At 38.8% G+C, this 18,082-nt stretch overlaps 1 protein-coding gene across 1 annotated transcript; it reads left to right on the forward strand.

The window, feature by feature from the left end:
• Nucleotides 1-881: 881 nt before the first annotated feature.
• Nucleotides 882-16,710, forward strand: NOTUM (notum, palmitoleoyl-protein carboxylesterase). The gene is made up of 11 exons (XM_014061502.2): nucleotides 882-1,667; nucleotides 2,653-2,705; nucleotides 5,071-5,166; nucleotides 7,333-7,393; nucleotides 8,973-9,031; nucleotides 11,342-11,444; nucleotides 11,871-12,062; nucleotides 12,875-12,975; nucleotides 13,486-13,633; nucleotides 14,167-14,214; nucleotides 15,610-16,710. The coding sequence occupies exons 1-11, from the start codon at nucleotides 1,339-1,341 to the stop codon at nucleotides 15,914-15,916; spliced, it is 1,497 nt and encodes a 498-aa protein (XP_013916977.1). The 5' UTR covers nucleotides 882-1,338; the 3' UTR covers nucleotides 15,917-16,710.
• The last annotated feature ends 1,372 nt before the right edge of the window (nucleotides 16,711-18,082 follow it).

Genomic DNA, 18,082 nt, shown 5'->3' on the forward strand with positions numbered 1-18,082 from the left:
ATGATTCTTGACGAATGTATCTTGTCTTTTTATGTACCCTGAGAGCATATGCACCAAAGACAAATTCCTTGTGTGTCCAATCACACTTGGCCAGTAAAGAATTCTATTCTATTCTATTCTATTCTATTCTATTCTATTCTATTCTTCTAGCTTACCGCCATCTAGGGGTCATCGGGAACCCCGCAGCCCGGATATGGTAAACCTAATGGTAGCTATCGTGAAACGTGAATGGGTCGGGTTCTGCCCTGGATGTTTCTCACGACCGGATGGTGGGGAAGAAAAGGATTAAAGCAGACAGAACCGAAGGCAGTGGGACATCCGCAGATCCTCCTGCCTTTTCCTCAAAGAGAACTTGGGCTCTGCTGCTCCTCACCAATACTGCACACACGCGAGCGCCGAAGAGGCTGCCTGGCGCTGCCTACGTGGTTGAGGACATCCCGCACCGGGTTGCAGTCGCCGATCCTTGAAGCTCATAGCTGAGGCGCCGAAGGCGTTGGCTGGTCTTTCACCGAAGCGACCCCCACTCCCACCCCGAGCTCCGGTTGCAAACGAGTGGAAGGCGGCGGTTCACCGGCATCCGCCCCCCAGTTGGGCTGCGAATCCCGGCGGGAAACGGGGAGAATTCAAAGTGCCGCGGCCGCTTTTCCCGCTAGGAGCGTCGCCTTGAGTTTGGGCGGGAAGTTCCGAAGGTGCTGGGGCCTCCCTGAGCGCCTCGACAGACGGGACGGGAAAAGAAGAGACCAGAGGACGGACGGCAGAGCGACGTCTGTTGGCGGGGGCATGAAAGGGGAAATCTCCCCCTCCCCCTGGACTCCTCTCCTCCCCTTCTCTTCCTTTTCCAGCGACGGGGAGGCGGGGGCTCTCTGGCCGCTGCCTCCCCATGCGACGCCCAGGCTGGCGGCGCCCCCGGTGGGCTCCCCGTGACTCCTGGCCCCTCTTGTCATGCTTGTGGTTTGGGACGAGGCGGCGAGTCCTTGCGCCAAGAAAAGCCCAGCGCCCTCCAGCCTCGCCGCAGAACCCGGACAGCGCGAGCACCAGGCACCGGCTGCCTCTAACTACGCCCAGACGCTGCTTTGCTCGCAGCTCATTGGAGCGAGCCAGACGGGGCCGCCGCTGCCAGACCCTTGGCGAGGCAAGGCAAGGCACGGAGCAGGCACAGAGGCCGAAGCCCCCCAGCCCGCCAAGCGCCTTTGGCCACCAGGGGCAGAAGGAGCAGCCCGCCGCCCGAGGCCAGGCGACCGAGCCCTAGTCCCAGCTCTGCCCCCGTGGAGCTAGCTAGCCGGTGGCGCTTACCCGGTCCTCTCTTGCCTCCGCAGCAGGTGGCTCGGCGGCGTCGCGATGGGTGGAGGGACGGTGCAGATGTTGCTGTTCTTGGGGCTCCTGCATTGGGGTCCGGGCGGAGAGGGCAGGAAGAGCTGGAGGCGGCGCGGACCGCAGCAGCAACCCGCGGCGGCGGCCCGAGAGCGGAGCGAAGCGGCTGGGCAGCCGGTAGAGAGCTTCCCGTTGGACTTTACCGCCGTGGAGGGGAACATGGACAGTTTCATGGCTCAGATCAAGAACCTGGCGCAGTCGCTATACCCTTGCTCCGCGCAGAATCTGCACCAGGAGCTGAGGCTTCACATGCTGCTGAACAGCTCGGTCACCTGCAACGACGGCAGTCCCGCTGGGTGAGTGTAGATGCCAAACTCCCTGCGCCTCCGTTTCTTTCTGTTTCATTCAAATTGCCCATCTTCCTGGATCCAGTGCCCGGTAGAAAACAAAGAGAGAAATTTTCATAAAATGCTTCTTCGTGGGCTTTGCTTCGTGTACCTATTTGTCTTCTCTGAAGTATCTGGAATTCAAAGCGATACTCCTTGGAGGTGCCTTTATTAACAAATCTTTAACCGAAGGCAGACGAAAATCCTCAAAAAGTAGGGAGAAAAGAGAAATTGTCTTCTAGATTTCTGAGATTTTGATAACTGGACCTGTATTAGATAAATTTACTCTAGTGCAAAAGATCAGAAGTTTGCAGAATGTATTGAAAAGATGGGGAAAGTTTCTCTGGGTTCTAATAAAAATGCAATTCTCAGCCTTTTTAGAAGGAGCTTAGCTCTGGATCAGAACTTAGTGAATTTTCTAAGCAAGTCTGTGTAGACTTTGCCTGTGTGTGCTTCATGTATGTCTAATCTCTTCCCTTTTTTCATAAAGCATCATTTCCATCACCACCCCCAAGAAGAAGAGATGCTTCAGAGAGCACACAGAACTGTTTACTATTAATACTTAGAACTTCAAAAGTGCTGAAACAATCCATCTTTAGTGTTTAAGCTTTGCTTCCACCATGTGGCTGTTACTAAGAGCACAGTCAGTAACAGGTGGAATAACTCTTTCCTGCCTGGAAATACTTAGGAATGCTAGGAATTTGTTTAATGCATTTAGTTTGGAGCAAGATGAAAGCCAGCTCAGCCTGGCTCAGAGTCCCTGAGAAGGTCCTTTGATCAGATTCTGTTTGGAGCTCTTCTGACAGCCATCCTGTTTCTTTCTCTTGTTCTTTAACCAAGTATTTTATGTAACTCTCTTGATATTATAATGAGTTGGTGTATCAAAGGATTTGTGGTCAAGTGAGCCAGTCTCCCTAATTAAGTTCACGCTGCCTTCTATTTGTTTTTATTTTAGCTACTACCTCAAAGAATCAAAAGGCAGCAGAAGGTGGCTTCTATTCTTGGAAGGTGAGGTTGAGTTTTTCTTTAATTTTATTTTGAGTTTTAAAGCAAAGTTCAATGATTTCAGACTCTTTAGGTTAAAAAAATGAAGAGATGACAAAGTAACATCCCAGCTGCTTTCTTCAAAGGTTTGCAAGGAATATTAATATGTACTGCCTGCTTTCTTTGCAACCAATGTCTTTATCCTTTCATCTTCACCGTCATTGTTGCACATGTCCCTATGTCTAGCAAACCTATGACAGTCTAATTAGTCTAATAATTCTAATCAGAGCTACATATAGGAATAAATTTTGCTGAGTTAGGTTTTCTAACCTGGTTCACTTCATACACACGGAGTACAATTTCCAAAATCACCACCCAGCAACACAACATCTGAAGGGCACTAGAAGGTAGAAGGATGGTACATGAGTCTGTTGTTGCCTTAGTCAATCAATCCATTTCTTCTGTTTGCTTGTACTTTAATTTTCTAATTTGATGTCTATGGAAATTTTCAATCATCCAGGTCATGGTTGTCCCATAGGTGCTTTTGCAAAAGGCAATTGACTTTCTGGATTTTTTCCTTGAAAACGTTTTGCTTCTCATCCAAGACTCTTCTTCAGTTCTAACTGAATGGTGGAAAATGGAAGGTGGATCCTTCTTGGGACTGAAGCTTGTCCACCCTAAAGATAAAACATCCAGACACAAATTGAGCAATGTGGTTTATGAAGGGGTTTACAGTGAGACATGTGCAGATCTGTATGTTAAGGAAACAAAAGAAACATTTCACAAACACATAGCACAACACAGGAGAACAAACCCATCAGGACAGGGTTAAGAAGTCCATCTGCATCTGAAAGACAAAGATCACTCTTTGAAGACAGCAAAGTCCACATTCTGGACAGAAAGGACCATTGGTTTGAAAGAGGGATCAAAGAGGCTATCTATATTAAAATGAATAGCCCTCTCTCAATAGAGGGATAGGACACCACCTATCTTCTGTCTACAACACAGTCCTTTCAGCAGTCCCAAGAAGATTCCACCCCCATTTGCACACTGATTCAGGTGAATCTGAGCATACAGATAAACCCTCAAGTGGCCTCAACGAATCTCAGAGAGGCTAACAACCAACCTTCAGACTGCTAAAAGATTAGATGATTGCAAAGATTATAAATCCTTCCATTCCCCAACAGTCAGAATTAAAGAAACTTAGATGAGAAGCAAAACATTTTCAAAGGGGAAAAAAAAGAAACTCCAGTTCCTTTTGGAAAAGTACCTATTTCTATTTTGATCTTAAACCATCTGTTTGGAAGTAAGTCCCACTAAGTTCAATAAAATTTTGTTTCAGATAAAAACAATTAGGACAGCAACATTATGCTACTTTGGAAGAAATGATCAACTTTTGCCTAAGGATTACTATTGTGATTTTTTTTTACATTTGCTATTCAGATAAATAAGATATGATAAACTAGAGATGTCAAGTAGTTCTATTCCAATTTCAAGAATCTTGTCACAAATCCTGCATTTTCTACACAGGAAGCCTTCGGTTTTTCATCTCAACCCTCAATGCATACAATTTAATCTAATAAGGAAAAACAGATGTGTGTGTGTGCAATATATATATTACACACGGATTAAAGGCAGAGTTTTCATGGTTATGACCTGGAAGTAAATCCTACTGAAAGTAATTAGATTTACATTCATGGAGTCTATCCTAAGGAATATGCGTGTTGTGTGCCCTGTAAAGAGCAGAACTATCTTTATTGGCATTTGATTGCTCAGTCAGAAAATAATAAAGCAATCCTATTTCACTTGGGTCACTTTCAGGTAAGGGAATTAAGGTGTAATATGAAAAAATCAATGGCATAGAGATTAATTCTTTGAAATGTACTTTGAAAGCTGAATGCAAACATGATTTGTAAAGAAGAAATTCAAGACAGAACATACTGTATTATAAAAAAGATAGCAATCTGCCAATGAAATCAATGGGTTGTTCATTACTTTTACAGTAGATGTTAAAAAGATGGCAAAAATTGTAGACTACAATACAGTCCCATCCTATTCAATACATATTTTCATATTTATAGGAAGTTAATATTGCTATGTTCAGATTATTGAAAAGGAAGCTTGCATAATTTGACAAGTTTAAGGTTTCAATCAAATTAGATTCTATGATTACTTTATGTGGGATTCAATGTAGCTTTTAAAATATATCTATCAGATCTATAAATTTGTCTAGGAAAAATAATATCTACTTTGTTATAAAACAATTTTATGACTAATTTAATTCCACCAAGCATCTATTTCATAAATCACAGTTTAAAATTATGTGAATTACTGATACAGGGAAAAATTACTGAGATATTATCACCATCGTTGTTGTTATTGGATACAGGAGGCTGGTATTGCTTCAGCAGAGAGAATTGCAATTCTCGTTATGAAACAATGAGGAGATTAATGAGCTCCAAGGAGTGGCCCATTACCAGAACTGGTAAATGTTTTTTATTCTAATTAGACTGAGATTTACATTGTGCATTATATATTGTTTCTGCTGTCTCCATAAATGCATAATTCTGAATACACATTTATGCTTATCTTTAGTAATATTCTATTATTTGTGTGGAATAAATAACGCTTGGTTTATTCATTTAGCATTTACGCTGAGGTTTTTTTTAAAAAAAAAACAGGTAACACCAGAATCAAAATAATGCATGTAATTATTTTGAATTTTAATAGAAAGAGGCCTCCAATGCAAAATCTCCTTTTCATTCTTTGCAAAGCGGATCTTCTTCTATAAATTTAAGAGAACGAGAAATATTTGAGTAGAATCCTAGAGCCATTGAATTATTAAATCTCTGCTTAGAGTAGTAATTCAAACTGATATATTGTTGACAGATATTGTAAAAGGAAGACCACCACCTCTCTGATTAATTGGTTCCATTGACCATTGTAATTGGTTCCACTGTTGTTATTTTTTTCAATCAGAAGCTGCCCCCCTCCATAACTTAAATCTATGATCTCCTGTCCTCCAGAATGGTGTGGAATAGAAATGACAATCTTAGATTACACAATCACGTTTTGACACTTCTGCTGCAAGAAGGGCTTAATCTGATTTTTTTTTAGAGAGCAATATTAATCACATCTCTAACTGACTCTGGAAGGAGTGAGAGTAATAACTAGACAAATGTATCCCTGCTTTTGCTGCACCACATGCAGATTCCGGAATGTGTGTTACAGAAGTGAAGCAAGAGGGGAAAAGGGATCTAATTACCCTTTTGCCAATATTGGTATGAAGCAACAGGGCTTTTAGATAAAGTAAAAGATCAATTTCTTTCAATCCCCACCTCTTCATAGAAAGTCATAATCCATTTTAGATTATACCCCTAAATGAAATATCCACATACAAAATTGCTATTTATTTGTGGTGCTATTTGGCTATATATTTCTCTTATTATACTCCTATATACATTTTGAGAACATCTAGATGGAAAAGTGGCATGAAAATGAGGTATACCTATACCTATATCTAGAAGAACAGTTCATTGTTTGCATCATTTTCTCTATTTGGTGCTGGGTAAAGATGTTGGGATACCACAAAGCTCACCTTATCCTCAGCCTGCACTGGACATATTATCGGAGGATCTGGAGGACAGTTTGGAAAAACTAAATTATTTTCTTTGGCTGAAATCTGTATCTGTCCAGATGATATTAATAAAACAAAAAGTTACTTTAAAAAGTTTCAGCGTGGTTGATTTTGTAGTGACATTGACTCTTAGAGGGAAGATAACCCACCACATAGTAAACGTTTGCATTTTCAGCAAAGTGGGCAGCATTAATACCCTCTTTTTCCTCTTTCATTAATTATAGGGATTTGTAATGAACTGTTAAAAAAAGAGATGCCTTTTAAGATATGCAGACTGGCCTAATAAATAGATTTTATTACAGATCTCTTCAGGACTGCCCAGCCTTTATGGCTCCAATACCTACATTGATGTTCATGAAAGTTGGAGAAGGCACTTCTTTGTGGGCAGATCCCCAAGAGATTATTGGCTGTCCTTTTATGGCATGTTTAGTTATCATAGAACAAAGCTCTGGTTCAGAAATGGAGATTGGTTAACTTTTGTTGGCTCACCAATACTTCTTCCCAGTGTTAGCAACGTAATGCCTAGCTTAATAATCAGTTATGCTCAAAGTACTCAGAATGCTGTAATTTTCCTTTGTTCCATTGCTTAGATGAGTCTGTGTTATTTACTTCTAAAACTTTTAGAGTCTGTAGTCCATCCAAAACATATCTGAGAATAAGGGTCCATAAACATGCTGAATTTACATTTTAACTATATATACGTGTTTAGGTTTTCCACTATCTAAGCTTATCTGTTTAGACCAAAAAGAAGAAATATTTCAAACATTAGTGATATAGGTTCTATTTTTGTATACACAAAGTACAAAAATGAAGTATTAAATCTAATATTTTCCTATCCTAGTCTGAAAGTTTTCATTGTGAACCTCACATCCTTTCAGATACTCTGGCATATATACCTACAAATGTTGTTGTTTTTTACCATCTGTCATTGAATTAATGCTGAATGTTCTATGTTCTTTGCATGAAGGATATATTTCTCTATGTGTTAGTATGTATATTTTTCTCCATCTATAGGAACAGGCATTTTGTCATCACAACCAGAAGAAAATCCTCACTGGTGGAATGCAAATATGGTGTAAGTAGAATAAACAGGTGTAGGAGTTGAATGGAATAGTCAAGCAAAAATAAACAAAATAGAAGAATAGTAAACTAGGGGAAAGGAGAACTTAGCCTGCATATGAAAAAACAAAGGACCAGAGTTTGCAAGTTGTAATGTTCTTATAAAACAGTGGTTCTCAACCTTCCCAATGCCATGACCCTTTAAGACAGTTCTTCATGTTGTGGTGACCCCCAACCATAAAATTGGTGTCTCGGTTCCTAAGACCATTGAAAATATGTGTTTTCCGATTGTCTTAGGCGACCCCCGTGAAAGAGTTGTGCGACCCCCAAAGGAATCTTGACCCACAGGTTGAGAACCACTGCTATAAAGAAAGCAGGAGTAGAAATTGCAAATGAAAATAAATGAGAATAATGACGAAACAGAATGGATTGTTAGTACATTAAGAAAGTCTTCGAAAACAATCCAAAGACAACAGTGAGGGAAAATCCTGATGGTCAGATTTGAAGTTCTGCCTGATTCATGCCAGCAAGGCAGAAGTAATGTAGGTGGGTAAGTGAGAAGGCAAAAATAATATTAGCCTGAGACCTTTGCACTCCTCCGTGCAGGGCTGTATTGAAAGTACTACTGCTAGGTCTTTAATGCAGAATGGCTTGGCCATAATGAAGAAGCCAGTGAGGATGGATTTCGTTCTCTGTCTGTACTCCCCTGATGAACTGTAGTCTTAGATATTTTATATCATAGTAATAACTGACCCAACAAATGTATTTTGATTATGTGCCATCAAATTGGTGTTAGTTCTTAGCAAAACATACCCAGAGTTTCTCCAGCAAATAAATTCATACTAAGCCTTTTAAAAAGGAATCAGTCCCATGTAAATAGAACTTCCGGCTAGAATGGTTGGAGAGCAGACTTGAGGAATAAAAGCAAATATCAGAGGATAGCCGTTAATCTGAAAACCCACTTGGGAGCTAGTGTCTGTATGTATTTAAATGATGTTAGAATGGCTGATAAGAATTAGAATGGCTGTTCTATTCATTGGGATATTTTTTTCCTTGTGTGGCATTGGTTTTATAGACAGCAGGGACATTCTTTGACCAAGAGTAATTTCTAATTCAAAAAGCATCTAGACTAATTAATGTGTAGTTATCAACTAATATTGTGTTGATAGCTTCAATGGAGCACAATACAGGGGAAAATAGAAATAGAAAATCAGAACAGTGGCATTTGCCATGCAGATCTATGAGAGTTTTATAATTACTGAACATTTTCCATGCTTGCCATAAAAATAAGAATAAAGGTTCTATTATTAAACATGTATTGGAAAAGCACTAAACTTTGACCAATTGTAGCTCCCTGGCATTTAGCTCCAAATGTTAGAAAAATTTTCATTTTATTATTATTTTTTCTTTGATGCTTCATGCCCTGGGATATCAGTTGTATAAAATGCTGGTAACCATCAGATCTGAGTGAGCCGAGCTTAAACGATTTTCTCTTATCGCTCTTAGGATTTAATTTGCTGGACTTTTACTCTTGTCTTACCCCTCCATGCATATCAAAAGAATATTGGTGCTCAAGGACATCTGTTCTCTTGCAGTTTCATCCCATATTGCTCAAGTGATGTCTGGAGTGGAGCCTCTGCCAAAACTGAGAAAAGTGAGTGCTTCTGACAGGCTCTTGCTGCCAAACAGGCATTATGCATTAAGGGAATCTGGCCTGAATTCTCCACAGTTGTGCAAAGGAAGAAAGGATTCTCGCCAGCGGGCAGGAAGAAATAATAAATATCCTCTAGATAATGCATCCGCTTGCAAGCCCTGCTTTGTCACGGTTCAGAACCCCACATGGGAGTAACCGAGCAACAGCCTGAAGCAAATGGTTGCATCTCAAGGGTCTGAGCAACTGTTTCATTTAGCTAAACTTGAAATAAGGAAAGACCAAATTGCGCCAGGACTTCCAAATGGAATCGAGAAAGTTCTTGATATCTGTGCATGCGCTTGAGGGCCATCCTCATTTAGATCTATCACAGATATGGCACGGGAAGGCACTGTGTGGCCAGAAACATCCGTCTGGAAGATGTTGACATAAGTGACAAAGAAACATTTGCTCTCTTGACTGACTAAAGAAGAGCTTCGGGCAGTTGGGACTTTTTAACATAACTGACTCAATAAATAAAACATGGACCTTTTGTATTTCTCTTTCCAAAATGTTATATTTGACTCAGGATGCCTAGCTTCCATTTGGTGTCAGTAACTGACACCCCAGATTCCTGGATATCACTACTATTGATCTTGTATAAAGAATATTAGTTTTCACAATCCTACCTAATTAAATGAAAGATTTCTAATCTAAAAGGAAAAGCTGTATAGAAAAAAAACCAATATTTTTATTTCAGTCAGTTATTTTTTTATTTGGGTTGATCTCAGGGACAGTAATAGTGGAAGTTTTCTGTTTACCAATATTGAGAGGATGAGTAAATTTAACTGCCTTAATTCCCCTAAGGAAGAGTTTGCCTCACATTACACTAGGAATATTGTTCCCATCCTTGCATCCTTAATTTTGTAATTTTCCCTGGTAGTTGTTCTTGAGAGAGCAGCATGGTGGCCAAATACTTTGCAATCATGAACTCCATACATTATACAGAGAACTGGGACTGACCATCTTCCCAGTTTTCCTTTTGTATGGAAAACAATTAAGGAACTTCTGACATCTTCAGTGTTGCCTTAAATGCAGATTGATGTATGGTACGACAAGCCCCTCTGTTGTTTTTCATGCAAAAAATGAAAAGACACCCTCCTGACTGTCTTTGTTTCCTTGCTAATGTCACCTCAAGAACAATTTCTCTACATACATTTCTATTTTACTTTCTACAATAGGATGTAATCTTACTTCTCTAGGACACACTTCTCTTTCATCATAAGACATTATCCTTTATGTTGATGGAAGGTCATCATTTGAAATTGATTGAAACTGAATTTCTCTTCTTCGGTCTACTAGTTTTATTGTTTAAGGTAAAAAAATGTAAAGTACATTAGCCTGGCCCACATGTTGCAGTCAGTATATAGCTGGTTTGATTCCGGCATAGAGTTATTTGTGAATCTAGCCACTGTAGTTTGTAAAGACTTTACATAGTATGGAAGAGCAGGTTGTTGTTGTTGGTTTTTGCTAAATCATAGTTTGAGATGTTCTATGAATCAGTTCCAATTTCCAATAGTAACATTTGGTCTCAGCAGCGATCATGTGCTAGGTATTCTAGCAGGGGGGAAAAAATAGAAATCTCCTGGAGTTGGATGCAGATTAGGTGGAAGCAGAGACTAGCAATTGCCAAAGCATATTACAATCTTTCTCAACAGGACCTTCTCACAGATGCTACTTTTTTCTGTCCTCTGTTCTATTCTTCCATTGTTTGGATGGGGAACTCGTAGCTTCTGGATCTGCTGAACGTCAGCTCCCAGCTATTGAAGCTATCAGGGCCAAGATGAGAGATGCTGCGAGTTGAAGTCTAGCAATATTTGAAGGGCTACAAGTTCTGCTTTCCTGAAACAGGAGAGATATTTACCATAATTCAGATTCCCTGCTGTGGATAGAAGTCCATCTCACTGCTATTTTTTAAAGAAGCTTTTCTCAAAATTTTGTTCTTTCTTTGCTCAGCTTATCAAACATATACTTGGGAGGTCAAATAAATGTTCAGAAAACTAGTCCTAAACATTAAAGAACATGAAAGGGGGAGAATGTTCCATTTGTCACACTCAACAAAGAAATTAAAGAATTTAGATCTGAAACTTAGTAAATGACTTGCAATATTTGCTAGGCTTACTTTTCCACTGAATGCTCATTGGAAATTTATGGTATGAAAAGTATACTTTTCAATATTCATTACTCCATACCTTCAATAGGAATGGCAAAAAATGTTAGCCAGTTTTACTTACTATGATTGTTTTTCGTCTCCCCACCCTTCTCCTCCTACAGATGAATTTGTCTTCATGGGTGCTCTTATCATACAAGAAGTTGTAAAGGAATTATTGGGGAAAGGCCTTGGAAATGCCAAGGTGTTGCTGTTGGCAGGAAGCAGGTATATGTCTGTTTATGAAAACACGTCTAGTAAATGTATGCTTGTGTATGGGTTGGAAAAGGATGTTATTAAAACATTTCAAAAGTAAATATAGAAAAAGACCTAATAGAAGCAACATTTTAAAGTAAAAGATACAACTCAGCTATTGTTAAATCAATTCTTTAACAGCTTCTTAGAAACTTGCTAATTATTCCGACTTCTCTTTATCTGATGTATTTTAATTATTGCATTTTAAATTTATTCCAAATTTGTGTGGTTTTTAATGCATTGTAAATCGCCCAAGGAATGGACAAATGAATAAGCAATTAAACTTGGTATTTCATTAACGTTAATTGATGCGACATGTAGACCTTGCTTACAAGCCATGGTTCTTCAGACAATCAAGCGGAGGAGTTCTGCTTCAAAGGACTTGACTTGTCATTGCAGCGCTGGTGGAACAGGAGTCCTCTTGAATGTGGATCGAGTGGCTGAACAGCTGGAAGAGCTGGGATATCCTGGGATTCAGGTCCGTGGCCTTGCAGACTCTGGCTGGTTCTTGGATAATAAACAATATCGTAGGACAGACTGCATTGATACCATAACCTGCGCCCCCACAGAAGCCATCAGGAGAGGAATTAGGTATTGAAGTTTTTAACATCTTTCCTGGAAATCTAAAACTGGAGTGAGACATCCAGTGAGACTTTCCTTTGATAGTTAACATGAGCTACAGTCTTCAGAGATTGCTAAGTAATATTCATGAAATGGGACTGTGTAGAAAGTACATAGTAGACATTCTAGTAATCTGTCAATAGACAGAGAAACCGAAGGTGTCTTTATTCCAGCAAGCACCACACGATGGAGTGAACTCCTTTTCTCACCCCAGCTCCTGCCATTCTAGGAGTTCGAAAGCATGCAAATGTGAGTAGATAAATAGCTACCACTTTGGTAGGAAGGTAACAGCATTCCATGTGTCTTCAATGTATAGTCATGCTAGCCAAATGAGCACACAAACCAATGTCTTTGGAGGTTGCTGCCTCCCTCAGCTAGGAAGCAAAGATGAACACCACCCCCTAGAGTCAGACTCAGCAGTACAGAGGAAAACTTTACCCTTTAACTTTTGAAATATAAATAGACATTTTCAATGTGTGGTTTGTCTGCCCTCTACTGTCCACTGTTTTTGGAATTTACATTTGTAGCTCAGGTTTCATGTGAGGGGGCCTTGGTGCTCTCTGAGCTTGCTTGTTTTCTTGCAGACATTTCATTACTCAAAGTAGGCAATATCATCAGTGCTAGGACTGCAAGAAGACAAGCAAGCTCAGAGAGCACCAAGGACCCCTCATGATTTACATGTTCTTGCCTCTCAATCCCAGATATTCTATACAGCATAGTTAACTATTTCTAGTAGAATGGATTTGAATAATTAACTCCAGCTATTTTTTTTAAACTCTCAGATATTGGCATGGACTTGTTCCTGAACGCTGCAAAATGCAGTTTAGAGAAGGAGAAGAATGGAATTGTTTCTTTGGCTATAAAATTTATCCTACTCTCCGATGTAAGTGTGCCAGTAAAAGGCCTGTTGCTGAAATGCATTTCAGACAAATTCTCCTTATCTGTATAATTAATACTAAGTGGTTATTATTAAGCCTTGCTAGTATTGTCAGCCAGGTAAATGTTTTGATTTAGCTAATTATGTGATTTTTACAATTTATTTGTTGAATATAAATAAATATTCATATTACTTTAATACTTCAGTATAAATAAGATGTGTTTGATGATGCAAGATTGTTTTAATGTGGAATAATTTTCAAGAAACATCTACAATTTAGCAAATAAAGACTACCATGTGATTAGATAAAAATGGTTTTAACAGTAAATGCACAAGAAAATGTTACATGACATAACAGAATATACCAAAATTCATCCTTAATTTTTTGTTTCTCTTTCTAAAATTTCCACATACTAAGAAATCTAATCCATTCTTGCTTGCTTAGTTTATCACTTAAGCCAGTAAGTTTATAGCCCTATTGATGATGTTATTGGTACTAAATTCCTCTTTGTGTAGGTCCGGTTTTTGTGGTGCAGTGGCTGTTTGATGAAGCTCAACTCACTGTGGACAATGTACATTTGACTGGCCAGCCTGTACAGGAAGGACAGTGGATTTATATCCAAAATCTGGGCCGTGAATTGAGGAATACTCTCAAGGATGTGATGTTAGTTTTGTTTCATGTTTTTAAATTTCCATTTAAGGAAATTTCCTTTCCATTTAAGGAAATTTCCTTTCCTGGGATCTAAGAATTTTATCTTTCAGTGATATGTCACATTATTAAACACTAGATATGTATGGTTAAACTTGTTTGTTTGTATTGCTGTTAGTGGGAGTCAGCAGTGCATCTCAGGCCTTTTACTGTGTTAAAATTAAGATAAGGACAGTGGCTTTATACTGCTGTCATATGATTCAGTTGCTTTCTCATGACAGAAGTATTCATAATACCCAGTGACAAGAGATAATGAAATTAAATCTTTGGTGTCTTAGCTACTGTATGGTATATTAAGAACAGTGCTTCAAAGCAATTCAGGTCTGAGATCTAAGCTTCCTGCACCCAGCAACTTATATAGGTATCTTTATTGCAGCAAGATGCCTAAATTCTACTATGAAAAAACTCAAAGTTGTTTAAAAAGATATCTCAAAATGTTCCTTTTTCTATCACACTGATTTTATGACTTTTCCCCTCTTCTGATCCAGAGCCAGCTTTGCTCCAGCTTGTTTGTCTCATGAGATCATAACACGCAAGTAAGTACGTAGAGTGGAAAGATGCACCTTCCTGTTTTCTCACTTCTTCTCTATTGTAAGGTTTTTGAATTCAGCTCAGAATCTGATAATTCCAATGAAACTCTGAATACGAGGTTACTGAGAATCAATTTTTTATTTTCTGCAGAAAGCAAAAAGACTTGACGGCATTTTTGTCTCCCACCTTAACAGAGCAGGCATAGAGAGAGAAAAAAAACAGGCACAAGCCTCACCGTCCAGTCATGAAAAAAAAAGTTCTTGTCAAACTTCTTATAGTCTTTACACAGCTTGTACAGATCGTCATAGTGCTAGAAACATTATTTCATGTTACACAAACCTCATGATTTTTCTCAGCGTGCTGAAAACAATAGACTTTAGAAGGGGAAAGAAATACATTTTCTGGCATATAAGACAGAGCTTTGTTAGGGAATGCTGAACACACATTTCAAGTTGCAAGCAAGGTTATTTCACTTTCTTTTTTTTTAACTTTTCACAAGTAGTTACTTTGCTAAGTTTGGCAATTCGCCTAGAAGTTTGATCTATGAAGTTGGCACGTTAGGTTACAATGGAGCTTCTCTCAACAGCAATTTAACAAAGGCTGGATTAAGTTACACTCTGTGTATGCTCTAATCCTTCAGGGGTTCTTTCTCTATCGAATGAAAGACAATAATTATTTATTAAGAAAGACTGGCTAAATCAGCAGTGAGCAGAAAATAAATTAAAATCTGAAGTATGTTTGTAGATTTCTGGGCAATTTATATTTTTAAGCATTTATGAATAGGAGAGGTGACATAAATTACCCAACGCCTTTTAATCAGGCTGCTAAATACAAGAAAAAGTGGGGTGGACAGGATTGATCTTTTTCTCTGAAAAGACTAAATATAGTTTTGATACTGAGAATAAATGACTGGTTTCAGAAGGCTCCCTTGTTTTGCATCCTGCAATTCGGTGTCTACCCTGAGTAACTGTTTTATAATAAAATGTCAGTGGATCTTGAGCTGTCTTGGGAACAGAGAGCAAAAAGTAAAATCCAGAAACCGAATTTCTGCCTCTCCTTCTCTGGAATACTGCTGACTTTCTAGAATGTTAGAAAACTATAATTTGAGCATATAAATGATATATACAAAGCAGATAATCCATCTTTAGAAACTTCTAGTAACCTGTCTAAATTGATTCTGTATTGCTTTGATTCTCATACATTGTCCAGTATGTTTCCGATAGATCGAATATTGACAGCTCTTTTCTTTGGTTGCTACCTCATATGACCCCATGAGTGTTCAGAAGTGGAAGTTCTAATGTTAGCGGGCTCTCTTGAAGTTATGCCTACCCGGTGATTAGTCACCTATAAGAAACATGCAAATTGTAACATACTTTCATCTGTATGGATTGCTTTTTCAGTCATTGGACAGACATCCAAGTGAAAGGGACCTCTTTGCCCCGAGCTCTGCACTGCTGGGATCGCAGTCTACATGACAGCAATAAGAATGGGAAAGCCCCGTTAAAAGGCTGCCCAGTCCATCTGATTGACAGCTGCCCATGGCCACATTGTAATCCATCATGCCCTACCATCCGGGACCAATACACTGGCCAAGAGATGAATGTGATCCAATTTCTCATGCATATGGGTTTTGATGTGCAGAAGATGGCACAGCAGCAAGGGTTGGAGCCCAGTAAACTTCTAGGGATGCTGAGCAGTGCTAGCTAGAAGTGTATTCTCTTAAGGACAACGGCTTGACTTTAGACACCCAAACTTTCTGCCTTCTTTGCTCACGTACAGCACATAAACATCTACAGAGACAAGTAGCCGAACTAACGCACATAGCTCTTGCACAATTAGTCTATCAGGATCAAATGGACAGAATCTCATCTACCCACTTAAATGAAGCATTACCTCCACATTACTGCCAAGCAGTACGTTCACAAGGACAATCTACAGGAAGTAACGGGTGCCTAGAAACTCCAGCCTCAAGAACCCATAGGGGCCTTCGTGCATTTTATCATTTCCAAGGCATTTCTAGGCCATAGAGTGACTTTGGAAATGGGTGGGAGCATTGAATTATTCTCCCATCAGAAGTGAAGATACGACCACGAGGACTTCCTGGAGCCAGCAGCTCTCCATGTAAGATACTGTACAAACAAAGCACAGCGGCTACAAATGGATCTACCGTGTATTCAATTTACTTTTGTATTGTTTTATGAAATGATTTTATTACTTGACTTTCAAAAGAAATAAGCAAGAAATATAAAATTAATGATATTGTTTTGTAACATATTTTTTAAATAATGAAGAAAACGGCTTATGCTATTTTGGCAATGTGAAAATATTTATTTTAATATGTAAATGCTATTTATAAGGGCCGATCCAAGATATGCTCACATGTTGTAAAGTTGTAAATACTTTCTTGGAAAGGTTTTCCTTGTGAACACATATGTATGGGAGAGGGCAAGGGTCAGCATTGGCATTATTATTATTATTATATTATATATTATTATTATTATTATTATTATTATTATATTATATTATTATTAAATCCTTATGACTCCCTTTGTACTATGTTCATTTGTAGAAATGAAATAACAAAATTATGAGTGAAAGATTTAAGAACAAGCTTTTTTCAAATTTAATCTATATGATGTTTGCACTTTTATTCATCTTTTCCTTATAGGAAATGCACAAATTTGAGGGAGAGAAGAAAGGGCAACAAACAATAGGATGCTGATTTAAATTGGGTAGGTATGCAGGTAGTCCTCACTTAACAACAATAATTGGGGCTAGCAACTTCATCCCTCGGTGATACCGTTATAAAGCATGATGCCATATGACTACACCAGTTTACAATAATAGTTGTGAGACAGTCACAGTTGCCATCAATAGGGGATCTTGTGCAAGTCACAGTATCCTGTGAACGTGTGATTGCCATTTTTGACTTCCTGATGGCTTCCCCATTGACTTTCTTGTCGGAAGGCTGGCAGAGAACAGAGAAGAATAAACATAAATTCTATTCCCCCCTTACAGTTGAGACAATAGTTATTTGGCCCTTCTTTTGTTAGTCTTGGGCAGCAGCAGTTGACATAACAATTTTTCCTAACCTGGGACTATCTGATTGTTGAATTATACACTCACTCCTGTTGTCCAGTTGGTCCAAGACATTTTAGTTCTCAAATAAGACAATCCAAATTATACACTTGTGTTAAATGTAAATGCAATAACAGATGGTGTTATGTGCTTTAATGTTACATTAAAGCTACAAGCAATAGCATCCATGCAAACCATGATACTGAAATGAAGTCAGGTATGATTGGGTAATCGTACAAATGCCACAATTACATAAAATGCTCACTTCTCTCGGGACATCTGATACACGTACAAAAATCATCCACTGTCATGTTCATGTTGTCATTGTGCCCTCCACCCGGCCAATACCATGCCCAATTGGGATGTTGCCTTAAAGTTTTATTTCTACATTTTTAATAAAATAATAATATGAATATATAAAGATCAGTATCTCAAGGAGAAAAAAATGTAAGTATTAAGAAAGATCAATGCTACTTAGTCTAAAAATTTGACTACAATTAATTGTGTTCCACTTCCTTGTCTCTAATATTTTCTAAATGTAAACCTGAAAGAACAAGCAACAATAAGACAAATCTGGGATACTACTATTATGAAGAAATTCAGAAAATAAAAATTTGTGAAGGCGCTCTAATGTAAAATGAATATGCAAATACTGTGTTGTTGCCACCTAGTGGTAAAGTCAGAAAGTATAACAACCACGTTACTAACTTAACAGCTACAGTGATTCGTTTAACAACTGGCAAGAAAAATCGTAAAAAGGGGAAAACTCACTTAACAAATGTCTCGCTTAGCAAC

Source organism: Thamnophis sirtalis, unplaced genomic scaffold, assembly GCF_051295495.1.
Source record: "Thamnophis sirtalis isolate CommonGarterSnake01/CBP01778 unplaced genomic scaffold, rThaSir2_p1.2 scaffold_3, whole genome shotgun sequence".
NCBI lineage: Eukaryota > Metazoa > Chordata > Lepidosauria > Squamata > Natricidae > Thamnophis > Thamnophis sirtalis.

What these genes read in the sequence shown, in the direction of transcription:
- NOTUM (XM_014061502.2), top strand. Translation starts at nt 1,339, where the DNA reads ATGGGTGGAGGGACGGTGCAGATGTTGCTGTTCTTGGGGCTCCTGCAT. An exon ending in GTGGCTTCTATTCTTGGAAG is followed by an intron (nt 2,706 to 5,070) that starts GTGAGGTTGAGT and finishes TATTGGATACAG; the next exon opens with GAGGCTGGTATTGCTTCAGC. An exon ending in TTGCTGTTGGCAGGAAGCAG is followed by an intron (nt 11,445 to 11,870) that starts GTATATGTCTGT and finishes TTGTCATTGCAG; the next exon opens with CGCTGGTGGAACAGGAGTCC.